This window comes from Microcaecilia unicolor, chromosome 14 (genome assembly GCF_901765095.1).
Source record: "Microcaecilia unicolor chromosome 14, aMicUni1.1, whole genome shotgun sequence".
Classification (NCBI taxonomy): Eukaryota; Metazoa; Chordata; class Amphibia; order Gymnophiona; family Siphonopidae; genus Microcaecilia; species Microcaecilia unicolor.
In genome coordinates this window covers 1,654,605-1,672,993 of record NC_044044.1, presented here as the reverse complement: position 1 = coordinate 1,672,993, position 18,389 = coordinate 1,654,605, and the positions used below count along the sequence as shown (strand labels likewise).

The 18,389-nt window shown below is 47.2% G+C and overlaps 1 protein-coding gene across 4 annotated transcripts in view; it reads right to left on the bottom strand.

Moving 5' to 3' along the window:
- The window catches only part of LOC115457896 (acetolactate synthase-like protein), a 226,003-nt gene that overhangs the window by 161,406 nt on the left and 46,208 nt on the right, over positions 1-18,389 (bottom strand). For all 4 annotated transcript variants that reach the window (XM_030187572.1, XM_030187574.1, XM_030187573.1 and 1 more), the window contains 2 exons: positions 5,468-5,606; positions 1,611-1,722 (listed from right to left, as the gene is read on the bottom strand). In XM_030187572.1, coding sequence (XP_030043432.1) covers positions 1,611-1,722; positions 5,468-5,606 — 251 coding nt within the window. The remainder of the gene's footprint in view (positions 1-1,610; positions 1,723-5,467; positions 5,607-18,389) is intronic.

Sequence of the window (18,389 nt, the reverse complement as noted above, 5' to 3'; positions counted from 1 at the left end):
TTTTGGGTTTTTTGCCAGGTTCTTGGGGCCTGGATTGGCCGCTGTCAGAGACAGAGTGCTGGGCTTGATGGTTTGGTCTTTTCCCAGCGTGGCGGTGCTTATGTGCTTCATTGCCTCTGGTTCCACCACAATACTTCTTTTTTCAGCATCATAACAATGCAACGCAGCAACCTAAAACTCAAGGAACGACCAGTGAATAGCTTTATCTTCAAGAAGAATGGGCAATTTTCAAACAAACTACATATTTACTATTCGGCCAAATACGAATAATGAAAAATATTGAGCTTTAACATAACAAATAAAAGAAGCAACTTGAAATCAGAGATGAAGTATTTATTTCTGTAGGATTTTAGCACAATAGAGCCCCAAATTATTCATATTCAAATTTTAAATCACTATTCGGATGAATATGAATAATATATTCGGGGCACTACTCAGGGCCAAATCGAATCAAATATGAATATTCTACAGCTCTAATGTCTACATTATTTTTATATATGTATGATGTCCAATCTCCTTCCACAATAATCCAAAGCTGTACATATCAATAAGTAGTTTTTCCCTCATTGCTCCAGATGGGACTCATACTTTTAATGCCTTGGCATGTACACTTGGGAGTTAATTCTCTAAAGAAGATGCTAATATTTGCATGAGAAATAGGTGCATAACTGTTTAGAATATTAGCATATATGTGTGTAAATGCCAAAATTCCAGCTACATGCTATTCATTAAAAAGGCACCTAAATGCAGATGTACACATGAGCAACATTTGGGTATAGTGTGGGCAGGGCACACAGTTACACAGGTAAATGATCTCAATGGCAGGTGTTAAGTGCTCTTACCTAAATTTTAAGCATATATTTTACCTGTTATGCTAGTATTCAATAAAGGAAAATAGGTACCTACTTTCTTTTATAGAATAGGCACCGAAATATAGGCATACTGTTACAGAACTGCACTCCACAGAGAGCAATTTTATAGCAAGGTGTTTAGTCAGAAAAGGCCCATAGATACATATATTGCATTTATTTTCTAAAGGTAACATATGTGCCTATTTGCTTTTATAAAATTACATCAGGAGAAGTAGATACATACATTTATACCTTGCTCAAGGACAGATACATTTCTGTACGTGTATATATATGTATGTTATCAAATATATGCTCAAGTGCCAATCCTGCACCCATTGTTGGCCATCAGTAATGCCTATGAAAATATCATGTAAAGGCAGGCACTATGTTTCCGCTGGCCTGCTTCTTTTTACATGCTTATAGGCTGGGGCAATTTTATACAAGCCTACCTGAGTGGTGTCAAATGCTGTTCTACTTCTTCAAACCATTTATAAAATTACCCCACATTGTGCAGACTTCTTATAATTATTTTTATTTTTTTTACATTTGTACCCCGCGCTTTCCCACTCATGGCAGGCTCAATGCGGCTTACATATTGTATACAGGTACTTATTTGTACCTGGGGCAATGGAGAGTTAAGTGACTTGCCCAGAGTCACAAGGAGCTGCCTGTGCCTGAAGTGGGAATCAAAATCAGTTCCTCAGTTCCCCAGGACCAAAGTCCACCACCCTAACCGCTAGGCCACTCAACCATAGTTACCAGTTAATGATTTTCCCCAGAGTGTCCTTAGGTGATCCCTTAGGGGATAGTTCCTTCTGAACCAAATGATAAGGATAGAGGACGTCAATAGGGAATTCAACAAAAACAGGCCCTGCAAAAAACATGTCAAAAAAAAAGTTACAGAAAGATTTATAAACAAGTTTGAGGAAAAGTAAGAAGATTAAGGATACTTTTGCACTGTGCTACTGTATGCTTTGCAGGATGGACAAAGGAACAACACTTCAAAGGCAAAGTAATAACCAACAGATGTGTATTTTATGATGGAATGGAAGCTCCAAAAATTTTCATGATATTAGCCTACAAAGCATTAGATGCAGGCATTAATTATGTGATGTTGTATTTATATTCTGATTCAAAATTATGCAGATGACGGCACATACACAAAAAAGAAAAACCATAAACTCCCATAAACCAAAAATCAATAAAACAATAAGCTGTAAAATACAAAAAAAAAAAAAAATGAAAGCCACCATCTATGCACATCCATGAACCTAAACTGAGCATTACCCACACCACTGCCTCCAAGAAAGAAATCTCAAGAAATATGCTCAAAGGCATGAGCAAATAACACCACCGTTAGTTGTTGTTTAAATACTTAAGTATGTCATAAGCCATAGCAGGGAAACAAACGGTTCAACTCCTCAGGCCCCACAATAGAAAAGAAATCTGCATGAGTCTCAGGGGAAGATGCATCAAAGAAAAGTAAAACAACCGAAAACGTAAAAGTCATTAACATTTTATAAAAAAAAGGTTGGATGCACTAAAAAACAAGTCACACATGTTTGTGCGGTATTCTAAAGTCGGATGCATGAAAGATTCATTAAACTGGTGTAATCCCCGCAAGCGGTAGAGGAAACACATGCGCACAACCGCTAATCCTATGATATCACCGTGGCTATTGTACGTCCTTTATGGACGGCCTTGCCCCCCCACCCCCACCCGAGGTCGCCGCTGCTCCCCGCTCCCCCCTGCATTAAAATCGTGACTTTTTTTAGCCAGCCCCAGCCCCCCCCCTCCCTCTCTTCTGAAAAAACAGCTCCTGCCATCCTCCGCCCCGTGCCCCGACCCCACCGCCCCCCCCAGAGGAGTCGTCGTTGCCGCCGCCGTTCCCCCCCCCCACTCCACCGGGCCCCCTCCGTCTTACCGGGCCCGTGCAGCGCCTCTCACCTCTGTGTGAAAGCGCTGCACGGGCAAGAACAGCTGATCGCCTCCTCCGGAGTCTCAGACGTCCCTCCTTCCTCCTGGGCCCACCCTCGTCTGCTTGTCCTCGGAGAACTAGCAAGTTCACAACATCTGACAGAAGATTCCTGATACAGGCCATTGTGCCTGAAACACAACTCGTGTCGCGTCATTGGATTTTTTAATAAACATTTTACATATTTTGATCATCATCTAGCTTCAACATTTTTGTCACCTTCACTGTGTTTGGCGTATCAATAGTATTTAACAATTGATGGTTTATATATCAATTTAGTTTTTGTGACTGCGACGGTTCTTGTTCTTCTGTTTGCACTGTTAAATACTATTGATAATACAATGTTAACAGAACACATTAGCACCAGTACATGAAATAAAGGAACCAATACATTTTGTGAGGAGTATGAGGGTGAGAGGGAGAATGAAGGCACATGGAGGAACGAGGAGGCTCGAGAGGGAGGGAGACTGGGCAGAGAAAGGAAGGAGTCTTTTCCCCTGGGGGATTGGAGAAAAGGAAAAGACTAGAATTCCCAGCAGCCCTGAGTAGGTCCCATGGTAGAAACAGGGACTTCAATCCCCAACAGCCCCCAGAGGAGGTCAGGAGAAGGGAAAGAGAAGGGAGTTGGAAAAACCTGTCCCAGAGAGCCAGGATGAGGGAAGGAGTTCTGAACCTGCCCAATCAAGCAAATGGAGAGCAGCTGAGCAATGGTTGTGGGGAGGAACCTATGGACTGGCAAGGGGAAGAAAAGGGGGAGGAACTAGAGCAAGAGGAGCTGATGGAGGTTGCTGCTCTGACTAAACCGGAAGGAAAGGAGGGGAAACAGGAGAAGGCTGCTCGGGAGGAGAACCTGGTAGAAGGGAAAGGTGGTATCCCACGAGGGGAGCTGAGAGAACAGGTTTACCATGGAAGGGTCATGCGGGTGGTGGTCAGGGTATAATTTTGGCCTGGTTGGGGAGGGACCCTTGCCATTCTCCCTAGATTGACTTCTTTTGAAAGGGAGAGAGGAGGAGTGGTGGTTTTGGCCATAACTGCTATACATGAACTGCTGGGAGTTTGAACCCTTTCTGAACTGCTGTGTTTGGGGAATTGTTTTGCTTAACTGCTGACATGAACTGTTGGGGAGAGTTTGAACCCTTTCTGGAGCTACCATGTTTGAAGAATTACTTTGCATACCTGCTATACATGAACTGCTGGGAGTTTGAGCCCTTTTTGAGCTACTTTGTTTGAAGAATTGCTTTGCATAACTGCTTTATATGAACTGCTGAGATTTTGGAACCTTTTGGGTTTTTTTTGTTTTTGTTTTGAATTCTATGCTGTTGAACTGCTATGTTTTTTGAGAAGTGCTGTGATGGGAACTACCTTTGGTGGAGAAGTTGACACAAAGGGATTACAATAAAGTATAATGATCTGACCTTGTGGATTGCCGTGTGCTCTTTAGCAGTGGATAACAGCACACAGCTCCGCTAAAGGGCCAAGGGACTCGAGAGTCTCCCGGTGGTGGAGACCTTACAATTTTTAATACATTTCAAAAGTAACAAAAATACAAATATATTAATGAGAATAAAACAAATATATAAGAAGTGGTAAAAAGACAGAACATTAAATCTATTGAAGACCATAAAAGAAACTATACATCATAAGCCAGCCATAAACTACATAAGTACATAAGCATTGCTAAGTGTGCCATACTGGAACAGACCAAAGATTCATCAAGCCCAGAATTCTGTTTCCAACTGTGGCTAATTCAGGTGGCTGGCATTGGGGCCTTCCTTCTGCTGATCCCACCTTCCGTGCGGTAACTTCCTGCCTCCACATAGGTGCGACCAGCAGAGAGAAGGTCCGAACACCGGCCCCAGTAGTGTGCCTTAATCGCAGCCGGTGCCGGGGGTGAAGTAACTTTAGAGGATGTGGGTGGGAGAGATGCTGGATTCAAGGTGGGGAGAAGGAGATAGGGGGACATGCTGAGGCCACAGCTGCGAGGCCTCTAGGAGCGCGAGGCCCTGTGCGACCGCTCCTGTGGCCCCTGTCTAATATGGCTTCTATTGAAGAGATGCATGTTTCCCTTTAACCATTGATGTTTTATATATATCAATAATATTGATTATGTTTCTATCCTCTTGATTTATTGATTTTTATTGAATGCATATACCAATTTTTTTCATATTTTTTTAACTGCTTGAAGCCACTGGAAATTTTCCGAGACATCCAGGGGAAAATAGCCAATGTGAAATCAAACAACTCAACTGTAAGAAATGATAAAAGTTTCTTCACAAAAATAGAACATTTCCCACCTGGTACTTGGGCCTCAGTAGCTGTGAAAAAACGAAGGAAAAAAATTTGCCAAAAACGCTAAAAATATACTAAGGGACAAGGGAGAAAAGTGAAAAATAGAAAGAAAATGAAAAAATATACGTTAGTGTTCACTAGACAGAACATCTCTGCTCCACGGTAAAATGAAAACTGCTGGTCCCACGCACTCACATCAGGCAGGAAGGCACTCGTGCATGCATTGTGGGATGCTACCAAAGACTTCTTAAAGCTATACAGTAGTGGGTAGCATCTGCACTGGGCTCCATTCGATGACATTACCTAAATGTGAGAAACAATGTGCTGCTTATTCTTAAAGAAAATAAGTTACCTGGTGTTCCAGACTGAGCTACAGACACAGCCTTTCTGAGTACAGGGACAATCTCTCGCACAGTCCGAACAGAGGCACAGAATTTGCAGAGTGGCTTTAATAGGGACAGCTGATCAATGTCCTGGAGAGCTCCACGTCCCTGAAAAAAAAAAAAAAAAAAAAAAAGAGTATCAGAGACTTAAAAAGCCCGAAAAGTACATTATCCACAAACCCCTCCGAGAAAAACTGCATTGGCTCCCAATCAAAGAATGTATTACCTTCAAAATCCGCACCCTGGTCCACAAAATTATCTACGGCGAAGTCCCAGGCTACAAGACACACCTCATAGATCTACCAACCAGAAACACACATCATCACGAACATACCTAAACCTCCACTACCCAAACTGCAAAGGACTCAAATACAAAGCAACCTACACATCCAGCTTCTTCTTCTACACAACTATGGAACACACTGCCAAAAGCTGTGAAAACAACCTACGACCATCTAAACTTCAGGAAATCACTAAATACCAATCTGTTCAAAAAGGCATACCCTACTGACCCAACATAAATGCCTACAATCTGCAACACCGCAAAACCAAAGCTCGTAATGGACACTATATAACCTCTCCTCTCTTTGATTCCCATTGTGCCTGAACCTTAATCGACCACATCACCATCATGTATTTCTTTCTTTACCGGACTTGGCGAATGCCTTTACGGTACTATGTAAGCCACATTGAGCCTGCAAATAGGTGTGAAAAGCGAAGATACTTACCTGTAGCAGGTATTCTCCGAGGACAGCAGGCTGATTGTTCTCACTGATGGGTCGGCGTCCATGGCGGCCCAGGAACGGAGAATTTTCCAAGTAAAATTACACAGAGCTTTGCAGGAGCTTCCGGCGCACAGGACACGCCCACCGCGCATGCGCGGCCGTCTTCCCGCCCGCGAGTGAAGGTTCCCGCTCAGTTATATCAAAAAAGCAAGTAAATAAGAACACAACTCCAAAGGGGAGGAGGGCGAGTTGGTAAGAACAATCAGCCTGTTGTCCTCGGAGAATACCTGCTACAGGTAAGAATCTTCGCTTTCTCCGAGGACAAGCAGGTCGCTTGTTCTCACTGATGGGGTATCCCTAGCACCCAGGCTCACTCAAAACAACAAAGAAAGGTCAATTGAGCCTCGCAATGGCGAGGACATAACAAGGATTGACCTACAAACTAGAACAACTAACAGAGTGCAGCCTGGAACAGAATAAAAATGGGCCTAGGGGGGTGGAGTTGGATTCTAAACCCCAAACAGATTCTGCAGCACCGACTGCCCAAACCGACTGTTGCATCGGCTATCCTGCTGAAGGCAGTAGTGAGATGTGAATGTGTGGACTGATGACCACGTCGCAGCTTGGCAATCTCTTCAATAGTGGCTGACTTCAAGTGAGCCACTGACGCTGCCATGGCTCTAACACTATGAGCCATGACATGACCCTCAAGAGTCAGCCCAGCTTGGGCATAAGTAAAGGATATGCAATCTGCTAGCCAAGTGGATATGGTGCGTTTCCTGACGGCGACTCCCCTTCTGTTGGAATCAAAAGAAACAAACATTTGGGTGGACTGTCTGAAGGGTCTTGTCCGCTCCAGGTAAAAGGCTAATGCTCTCTTGCAGTTCAAGGGTGTGCAACTGACATTCAGCAGGGCGGGTACGAGGGTGGGGAAAAAATGTTGGCAAGACAATTGACTGGTTCAAATGGAACTCCGACACCACCTTTGGCAAGAGTGCGGAGGACTACTCGATTGTGATGAAACTTGAGATAAGGAGCATGCACTACCAGGGCTTGAAGCTCACTGACCCTACGAGCTGAAGTAACAGCCACAAAGAAAATGACCTTCCAGGTCAAATACTTCAGATGGCAGGAATTCAGTGGCTCAAAAGGAGGCTTCATCAGCTGGGTGAGAACGACGTTGAGATCCCATGATACTGGTGGAGGTTTGACAGGGGGCTTTCACAAAAGCAAACCTCTCATGAAGCGAACAACTAAAGGCTGTCCAGAGATAGGCTTACCCTCTACACGTTGATGAAAAGCACTAATTGCACTAAGGTGAACTCTTACGGAGTTGGTCTTGAGACCAGACTCTGACAAGTGTAGAAGGTATTCAAGCAGGGTCTGTGTAGGACAAGAGCGAGGATCTAGGGCCTTGCTATCACATGTTATGATTCTGCCGGTTTGGCTGAGGGGGAGGGGGGACGTCTCTTCTGATTGGCTGCCAGGGGTTGTGCTGACGTCAGGGGATAGTACTTTAGCCTGCAGCTGAGGAGTTTCTCTGCTTTTGCGTTACTTCTTGGTAGTAACAGGAAAGCCTGATAGATTTCTCTCAGAATGTGCTCTAGGTTCTGACAGGGATCTGTGTTGATTTAGAGTATTCTTTTCCTTCCCTCCCTCTGGGTTAGCTGCTGCTGTGTGTGGTGTGTACGTAGCTCTGTAATCAGGGTCAGCTGCTCGGTTGTTTAGTGGGGGCTGGGCATTGCTCAGCCTCCGGGACTCTGGGCTGAGTGAGAGCGTTCTCCTTTGTTTGTTTGTTTTAAGGATTTCTCTTCCCAGTGTCCCGCCTGCTGGCTCAGTGAGTTTAACCCTTTGTGTACTGTGTGTATTGTATTCCTGCCTCTGCCAGTGTGTTTGTTGGATGGGCCCCACTCCCTCTCGGGAGGGGAAGCGTTCTCGCTGATTGTTTGTTGATTTATGGCACCTCTCTCTGCTGGCTCTACAAGCTTAACCCTTTGTGTTCTGTGTGCCTCTGTCTACAGTGGGTTTGAGGCAAGGGCTTTCTGCCTTCCTTTTGTGTTTGGTTCCTCTGGCTTCTGCCTGGGGCTCCTACCCTGGTGGGGGGGGGGGGTTTGCTGTGTTAGTTCCCTGTCCTGCGCTAGTCCCCTGCGGGGGCGTGGCCCGCTCTGGTCCTTTGTTTCCCCTCTGCCCTATTGCTGGTGTTCAGCGCGTGTCTGGCATCTTGGGGCCCTCTGGGTTCTTTCACCCCTCCCTGTGTGTGATTGGGTTCCAGTTCAGCCGTGAGGCTCGCACGAGTGGCTCTGTCTGCGTGGGTTCCGGTTCGGCCGCGAGGCCCCCTGTATGCCTATTTCCCTTCTTCCTGAGGGACTGGGGGGAGGGGTAGCTTAGGGGGTATTGTGTAGCTGGGGTGTGCGGTGGTGGGTCGGTCTCCCCTTGGCCTGGGTCGGCGCCCTGCTGGCCTCGGCCAGGGCCCAAGGGCTCACGACCAACCCAACGGATTACATCACACCAGACTGCATACCTCCTCCATTTGAAAAAGTAACACCTCTTCATGGAACCTTTTCTAGAAGCAAGATTTGGGAGACACCCTCAGAAAGACCCAAGGAAGCAAATTCTACGCTCTCAACATCTAGGCCGTGAGAGCCAGAGACTGGAGGTTGGGATGCAGAAGCGCCCCCCGTTCTCAGTGATGAGGGTTGGAAAACATTCCAATCTCCACAGTTCCTCGGAGGACAACTCCAGAAGAAGAGGGAACCAAATCTGACGCGGCCAGAAGGGTGCAATCAGAATCATGGTTCCGCAGTCTCGCTTGAGTTTCAGCAAAAAGTCTTCCCCACCAGAGGTATGGGAGGATACACATACAGAAGGCCCTTCCCCCAATGAAGGCGAAAGGCATCCAACGCTAGCCTGTCATGGGCCTGAAGTCTGGAACAGAATTGAGGGACCTTGTGATTGATCTGAGTGGCAAAAAGATCCACCGGGGGGTGCACCACTCTCAGAAGATCTTGCGTACCACGTCCACGTTCAGTGACCACTCGTGAGGTTGCATAATCCTGCTCAACCTGTCAGCCAGACTGTTTACGCCTGCCAGATATGTGGCTTGGAGAACATGCCGTGACGGCGAGCCCAAAGCCACATCTGGATGGCTTCTTGACACAGAGGGCGAGATCCGGTGCCCCCTGCTTGTTGAGTAGTACATTGCAATCTGATTGTCTGTCTGAAGTAGAATGATTTGGTTGGACAGCCGATCTCTGAAAGCCTTTAGAGCGTTCCAGACCGCTCGCAACTCCAGGAGGTTGATCTGAAAACCTGTTTCCTGAAGGGACCAAACACCCTGAGTGTGGAGCCCATCGACATGAGCTCCCCACAAGGAGGGATGCATCCGTTGTCAGCACATTTTGTGGCTGAGGAATTCGAAGGGACGTCCCGACCAAATTGGATCGAACTGTCCACCACTGAAGGGAATTGTGGAAATCGATGGACAGCTGGATTGCATCCTCTAGGTTCCCTGCAGCTTGATACTGGGAAGCTAGGGTCCATTGAGCTGATCTCATGTGACGGGGCGCCATGGGAGTCACATGAATCGTGGAGGCCATATGGCCCAGGAGCCTGAACATCTGCCGTGCTGTGATCTGTCGTGACGCTTTGGCCCTGGAAACTAGAGACAGAAGATGGTCTGCTCTGGCCCTGGGAAGATAGGCACAAGCTGTCTGTGAGTTCAACAGAGCTCCTATAAATTCCAGATTCTGGACAGGGGAGAGATGGGACTTGGGGTAATTTATGACCCCCGAGTAGCTCCAGCAGTTGAATCGTTATCTGCATGGACTGTACAGCCCTGTCTCCGAGGTGTTCTTTACCAGCCAATTGTTGAGATAAGGGAACACATGCACTCCCAGTCTGCGTAGCGACGCTGCAACCACTGCAGGCACTTTGTAAAAACTCTGGGTGCAGACACCAGACCAAAAGGCAGCACACAATACTGGAAGTGCTGAGTGCCCAGACAAAATCGAAGATACTTCCTGTGAGCTGGATGTATTGGGATGTGTGTATAAGCGTCCTTCAAGTCCAGAGAGCATAGCCAATATCGAAGATACTTCCTGTGAGCTGGATGTATTGGGATGTGTGTATAAGCGTCCTTCAAGTCCAGAGAGCATAGCCAATCTTTTGCCTGAATCATGGGAAGAAGGGTGCCCATGGAAATCATCCTGAACTTTTCTCGGACTAGGAATTTGTTCAGGGCCCTTAGGTTAGGATGGGATGCATCCCCCCTGTTTTCTTTTGCACAAGGAAATACCTGGAAAAGAATCCCAACCCTTCTTGCCCTGGTGGAACGGGCTCGACCTCTTTGGCCACGAGAAGGGTGGAGATTTCCTCGGCAAATACCTGCCTGTGCTGAAAGCTGAAAGACTGAGCTCCCGGTAGGCAATTTGGAGGCTTGGATATCAAATTGAGGGAGTATCCTAACCGGACTATTTGAAGAACCCACCGATCGGAGGTTATGAGAGGCCACCTTTGGTGAAAAAATTTTAAACCTCCCCCCGATCGGTAAGTCGTCCGGTACGGACACTTTTACAGCGGCTATGCTCAGCTGGAGCCAGTCAAAAGCCTGTCAAAAGCCCATCCCTTGCTTTTGCTGGGGAGGCTCAGGAGCCTGTCGTGGCGCACGCTGTTGACGAGAACAAGCGTGCTGGGGACGAGCCTGAACAGGTTGCCGAGGATTGTACCTACTATGACAAGGCTACATCCCAGACGTTAGAATGAAGCAGCAGAACCCTAAACTACAAGTCCCAGAATGCATTGCAGGCAAGGAGCCAGGGGGTGAGATGGAAAACCCAGACTGGACTCCTAGCTACAATAAGGGAAGACAGAGGTGTAAGCTAGCAGGATGTGTAGATTGGCTGCCAATAGGGGGAAAGAGAGATAGGAAACCTTGTGTGCAGTAGCTCCTCATTAGTATAATGCTCAACTCAGCTGGCAGGGGTGTAAGGGAAGCTAATGAGAGGAGAATGATTGGTTGTGGTAGCAGAAGTCAGGGATTGGTTAGGCAGGTGGGAAGGAGTCCCAAGAGAGCAGCAGTGGAAAGCAGCAGGAGAGAAGCAGTTGCAGGCTGAGAACCCTTGGGCATGAGAGGTCCCTAAAGTACTGAAGCAGGCTGAAATCCCTTGGGTGTGAGGAAGTCCCAAAAGTATTTGCAGGCTGAAAATCCTTGGGTAGAAGTCCCTAAAGTAATGAATTCTCCTGAAGGTAAAGAGAGTACTTGGGTAAGAGAGGTCCCTAAAGTACTGAAGCAGGGTGAAATCCCTTGGGTGTGAGGAAGTCCCAAAAGTATTGAATCTAGCAGTGAAGCTGATGCAGGGTGAATCCCTTGGGTGTGAGGAAGTCCCAAAAGTATTGAATCTAGCAGTGAAGCTGATGCAGGGTGAAATCCCTTGGGTGTGAGGAGTCCCTAAAGTATTGAACTCTCCTGAAGGTAAAGAGGGTAGAAGGTGGAGACTGCTGCTGGGTGATTTAACTGTGATGATGAATTGAAAGAACTGCTTCTATTTGGATTTGAGCTACTGTTTATTGTGCACTGGATAAAGAGCCCAGACTGACGCTGACTGTAAGCCTATATTGAAACCTGGTATGTGCTGATAGCCTGCTGCTGAAAGGGCACTATTTGCCACACACTTTCAGGTGGCTTATATGTGCTTAAGATTAAAGGTGAATGCTGCTGTTGGAACCGTGTATCAGGTCTACTAGAAACAGCCTTAAAATTGAAGTTGCTGGTGGACCTTTGTTTTCTTGGCTGTACCACGAGCCTGTGGCTAAAGGAGACTGTTCTATCCTTGGCACACCTAGAGGCTCCTGCTTACACTACGCTTATTATCCTTGGCACACCTAGAGGCTCCTGCTTACACTACGCTTATTATAAGCGTAGGGCGCATTCCTCCTTTCTTGGAAAAAACGTTTACCAGTTGAGGTAGAAGCAGAAGGTGCCCGGCGGGAGAGATTGGCCTTAGCAGTTTCCTGCTGGGTGATCTGATCGACCACCTGCTCGACCTTCTCACTAAAAATGTTATCCCCCCAGCAAGGGATATTCGCAATCCGCTACTGGACTCGATTGTCCAGGTCAGAGGCACACAGCCACGAGAGTCTGCGCATCACTATACCCTGAGCAGCGATCCTGGATGTGACATCAAAAGAATCGTAAGCACTCCTGGTCAGGAATTTATGACATACCTTCTGCTGCCTGACCACCTCCTGAAAAGGCCTGGAGAGCTCCGGGGGAAGCTTATCAACCAAACCTGCCTGTTGCTCCACCGTGTTCCGCAAGTGAACGCTCATGTAGAGCTGGTACGACTGGATTTTGGCCGCGAGCATAGAGGCCTGATACACCTTCTCCCAAAAAAGTCCAGAGTTCTAGGTTCTCGCCCCAGGGGCGCCGAGGCAAAATCTCTAGAACTCTTGCTCTCTTGAGAGCGGAATCCACAACCATAGAGTCGTGAGGTAACTGCGAGTTCATCAACTCAGGTTCATCATGAATCCGATATTGGGACTCAGCTTTTTTGGGAATGGTGGGATTACTTAGTGGTTTCATCCAGTTCCGCATAAGTGTTTCCTTGATCACATTATGCAAAGGAACTGTGGATGACTCCTTAGGTGGCGAAGGATAGTCAAGGACCTCGAGCATCTCAGTCCTGGGCTCATCCTCAGATACCACCAGGAAGGGAATAGCCACAGACATTTCCCGGACAAATGAGGAGAAAGAAAAACTCTCCGGGGGAGAAAGCTTTCTTTCTGGAGAGGGAGTAGGACCAGAGAGAAGACCACAAGAGTCCTCAGAGGAGAAATACCTGGATCCTCCTCCTCATCCCCGAGGCATCCTCATCGGTGTCGGACAGGAGTTCTTTGACTGCAGTCCGAAACCGGGCCCGTCTCGACACCGAGGAACCAAGTCCTCGAGGGCGATGTCGAGAGGTAGACTCCCATGCCGGCGGCGATGAAGCTTCCTCCATCGACGGGGAATCCATCTGGGTGGCAGCCGACGCCGATGCCGCAAGCGGTACCGGCATAGACGACGACCGCACCGGGACAGAGCCAGCTGCCAATTCCACATGCGGTACGGGGGGCACAAGCACCCCCACCAAAGCAGACTGCAGTAACCCTTCCAGGAGACCTGGAAGCAGGGCTCGGATGCACTAGTCTAGAGTCGCCATCGAGCAAGGCTGCAGGGTCGGTATGGAGCCGGTGCCAGAACTGGTTGAGGCTGAGGCGGCGGCACCGGGCTGTCCGAAGACCGACGCGCCAACACCTCTTGAACGGAGGGTGAGCGGTCCCTCCCGGCGCCGGCGCTTCACGGGTGCCGAATTCCTCGGCGCCCCGGCACTCGGTACCGTGCTGAACCGATGACAGTGCTTCTTCGCCTTCGCTCGATGCACGTCATGCGGACTCCTCGGTACTGACAAGGAGGACATGGAATCCACAAGCCTCCTCAGGGTCGGGTCCGAGTCTGGTCGGTCCCGGGGGCCCTGAACAGCAGGAGACTCCGAGACAGGTGGAGACCCACTCGGCGGCTCACTTCTTCCAATGTGTGATGGTCTCCGGACAGCCATTACCTGCACTCCTGAAGTTGATGCCATCCCCGGTGCCAACATCGACGCCGCCAACCTCAGTACCGATGTCGACGCCGAGGAACCAGTCGAAGCTCCAAAAAGACAGTCCTGAAGAGCTTTCCTCGACGCCTGTGTCCGCTTTTTCAAGCTAAGACACAACTTACAAACGTCTGGGCGATGGTCGGCCCCAAGGCACTAAAGGCACCACGCATGCGGGTCAGTACCTGAGATCGACCGCTGGCACCGATTACACTTTTTGAAGCCACTGGGAGTCCTCGATGACATGGACAGAAAAAAATTGCAGCGGCGAAATCAAAAGGCTCAAAAAAAATTGCAGCGGCGAAATCAAAAGGCTCAATTGTGCCAAAAAGAGGGGCACAAAAAATGAGAGCCGCGATGAAAGCGAAAGGAAACTTAAAATGGAGAAACTAAGGAAATAAGTTTTTTGGTTTTTTTTACTTGGAAACGAAAAAGACAAAAGGCGAAATAAAACAAAAAGAAGAGCGCGAAACAGCACGAACATGCCAAAAGTCTTTCTCTGGGCCTGAGGGAGTGAGACCGACACACAGCCACTCTCCTCAGCGGAAAAAGAAAAACTGAGTGGGAACGTTCACACGGGCAGGAAGACAGCCATGCATGCGCGGTGGGCGTGCCCCGCGCGCCGGAAGCTCCCGCAAAGCTCTGTTTAATTTTACTTAGAAAATTCTCCGTTCCTGAGCCTGCTTGTCCTCGGAGAAATGCGGGGTACAAATTTAACAAATAAATAAATACACTTTCACCTAAGGCAGCAGGTTTCTTGACTATATTATCTTGAAAAGTGTCTCTCTCTCCTTTTATTTTATGTACTTTTCTGCATCTGTAGTAGTGTAACCAGTTGCTTTGTCTGCATTTGCAGAAGTAACGCACCTCCCTTCCATGCAACAATGTGGTCATCTTCTCCTTCCTCATTTGAAACTATGAAAACCACCCCTTTCCCCCCAATTTCCTCTGCGACACACTCCTCTGCATTTTCATTCAAAGCAGTAAGGCAACCCTCAGTTCTGTCTCCTGAAGCAGTTTGATCCCTCTGCATCCACACTCACAGCACAACGATGTCTTCTCCTCCCTTTCCCATAGTAAGGTGGCCCACAACCTCTCATTCACACATAGTAATTTAATTTCATTCCCCTCTCTATTTATCTATTTGCCAGAATTAATATACCACCTTTCACACAAAAATAATGCATTAAAGTGGTTTACAATTTATTACAATGCCTGACTTAAAACAAAAAATAAAAACAAGAAACAAAAGGAAGGGATGTAAAACAGCACAACAATCTTTAATCGGCAGCCAACATAAAAATAAGAATAAAATAAAAGCAAAAAAAAAACAAAAAAAAAACCCAAGAAAAAAAAGCGGTGTGTCACACCAGGAATACAAACAGCAAAAAAGGGAAGGCCCCTCAAAACAGGTAATTTACCCAAAACTAGCCATGCTTTAACCATTTTTTTAAACCTCAAATAGAATTTTCCATCCTTAAATATAATGGTAAAGAATTTCAAAGAAACAGTGCCACAATAACAATACTGAAAGCAGTATTGCTAGAAGAACAATGCCAATATCTCTGATTAGAAGGAACCAATAAAAGATTAGCCTGTGATGATCAAAATGTCTAGCAGGAATAAAGAATCAACACTGAGTAAAGATACAACAGTTTTCCAGAAATCATAGCCTGATGTGACAATACCAAAATTTTGTACTTAATTTTGGCAGTAACTGGCAACCAATGATGCTCTCTAAGCAAGGGAGTAAGTAACACGATCCCTTACTCCCACATAATACAATAATCTAACACTGGTATTCTCTATACATTGCAATCGATTCAATTGAACCTGAAGACAACCAGCCAATACATATTGCAATAATCAATCCACCTTATAATTAAAGCATGCAATAAAAATATTCTTTGCCCTCTTATCCAAAACAGAATCAGAGATCTAATCTTCCTTAAAAAGAAAAAAGTCTGAACAATCTTAGAAATACAAGCTGCAAAAGAAAGGCTAGAATCCCAAACCACCCTCCAATGAGGTAATCGTTTCACTAACCAAAATAGGTTGGTTCTGAATCTGAGGAACAAGGCAAAACCTGACTATCAGAAATCCACATTGCCTCACACTTCTTTGGATTCAAGAATAGCTTGTGATCTACAAGCCACTGATTTATCCAAGAAAGTTTATACACCAAATCAGATTGAAAATGAGGGTCCCAAATATTGCTGCAACCACCAAGGTAAAATTATGTCTTACCTGATAATTTTCTTTCCTTTAATATAGCAGATGAATCCAGGAACTAGTGGGTTAAGTCCGCCTACCAGCAAGTGGAGATAGAGATAAACAAACTAAAGGCAATAATGCCAGATGGCCAGCTCCTTCCTCTAGTTAGTATGTCATTCGTAAGCGTTTGCCAAGGCCAAAAATATGAAACTAATAACAACCAGAAACCATCCTCACTATGAAAAACAGAAACCAAATAAGAACTTCAAATAACTGCAACTTGATCCAGAAATCGGAATCCTTTCCATGTTCCCATATCTGTCTGAACTCTGCAAAAGAGAACCTGGAAGGAAAAAATAGCCACACCCCGCGGAAAATGAAAAAAACCGTGGCTGAACTAGGGAGGGATCCTGGATTCATCTGCTGTGTTAAAGAAAATTATCAGGTAAGACATAATTTTCCTTCCTTGTCACTTGCAGCAGATGAATCCAGGAACTAGTGGGATGTACCAAAGCATTCCTTAAGTAGGGTGGGAAGCCGATGCTCCCCACGCCAACATTTCCACCCCAAAACTCGCATCCTCCCGAGCAGACACATCTAGCCTGTAATGCTTTGCAAAAGTATGACGAGACGCCCACGTAGCTGCCCGACAAATCTCTTCCAGAGATAAGGCCAATGCCTCCACCCAAGAAGCCGCCTGTGCCGAGTAGAATGCGCCTTCAGGGCCACTGGAGATGTCCGCCCTTGTAGCAGATACGCCACTCCAATGGCTTCCCTAATCCAGCGAGCAATGGAAGCCTTAGAAGTCGCCTCATCTCTTTACGATCCCGACAGAGCACAAAGAGATGATCCGAGTGTCGAAACTCGTTAGAGATCTGCAAGTACCGAAACAAGGCTCTCCTCACGTCCAGGAAACGTAGCGAGGCAAACTCCCCCAGATAATCTTCTCTTCGAAAAGACGGAAGATAAACCACCTGATTGACATGGAAAGCCGAAACCACTTTAAGTAGAAATGACGGCACCGTCCGGATCGACACTCCTGCTTCAGAAAACTGCAAAAAAGGATCTCTGCAAGACAAAGACTGAATTTCAGAAATCCTCCTAGCCGAAGCAATGGCCACCAAAAACACTGTCTTAAGTGTTAGATCCTTCTCAGAAACCTTATACAACGGCTCAAACGGTGGAGCCTGGAGGGCTCGCAGTACCACATTCAAAAGCCACGCTGGGCACGGCTGCCGCAGAACAGGCCGAAGCCGAAGAGCCCCGCGTAGGAAACGGACCACATCAGAGTGAGCTGCTAAAGAGGAACCGTCCAGTTTTGCCCTAAAACAAGCTAGTGCGGCCACCTGCACTCGAAGGGAATTATATGCCAATCCCTTTTGAAGACCATGCTGAAGGAACTCCAGAATAACTGGAATGTCCGCCCGAAAAGGTGATTCAGCACGCAAAGCACACCAAGCCGATGAAAGCTTTCCAGACTCGCACATATGCTGCTGAAGTAGACTGCTTCCGTGCCCCTAAAAGAGTGGCAATGACTGGTCCTGAAAATCCCTTCTTCCTCAACTGCCGCCTCTCAATAGCTAGGCCATAAAACCAAAGCGGGAGGGATTTTCCATTTGAACTGGCCCTTTATGCAGCAGATCAAGAGTCACCGGAAGTCACAATGGTGGCTCTGAGAGTGCTCAAACGAGATCCGCATACCACGGCTGTCGGGGCCACTAGAACGACTGGCCCCTGATGCCGCCCTATGCGGCAAAGAACTCTCCCTATCAGAGGCCACAGAGGAAAAACATACAGTAGCTGCTGTTCCGGCCATGGCTGGAGAAGAGCGTCCAATCCTGCGGATCCTGGCTGCCGTTTGCGGCTGAAGAACTGGGGAACTTTGGCATTGCAAGCCATGCCATGAGATCCATTACTGGTCTTCCCCAACGTTGACAGATCAGCCAAAAATCCGAGTCCGACAGCGTCCATTCCGCTGCGTCCAAAAGAGTCCGGCTGAGAAAATCCCCTTGAACATTGTATTGACCCGCAATATGCGCTGCCGACAGACTCTGAACATGCGCTTCCACCCATACCAGAAGACGAGACGCTTCCATTGAAAAGGGATGACTGCGAGTGCCCCCCTGCTGATTGATGTAGGCCACCATCGTGGTGTTGTCCACGAATACACAAACCGCCTGCCCCTGCAGAAGGTCCTGAAAACCCCGCAATGCGTTCACGACTGCTCGCAACTCCAGACGATTTATCGGCCAAGTCGCTTCGAGAGGGGTCCACAATCCCTGGGCTACTCGATGAAGACAATGAGCTCCCCAGCCTGC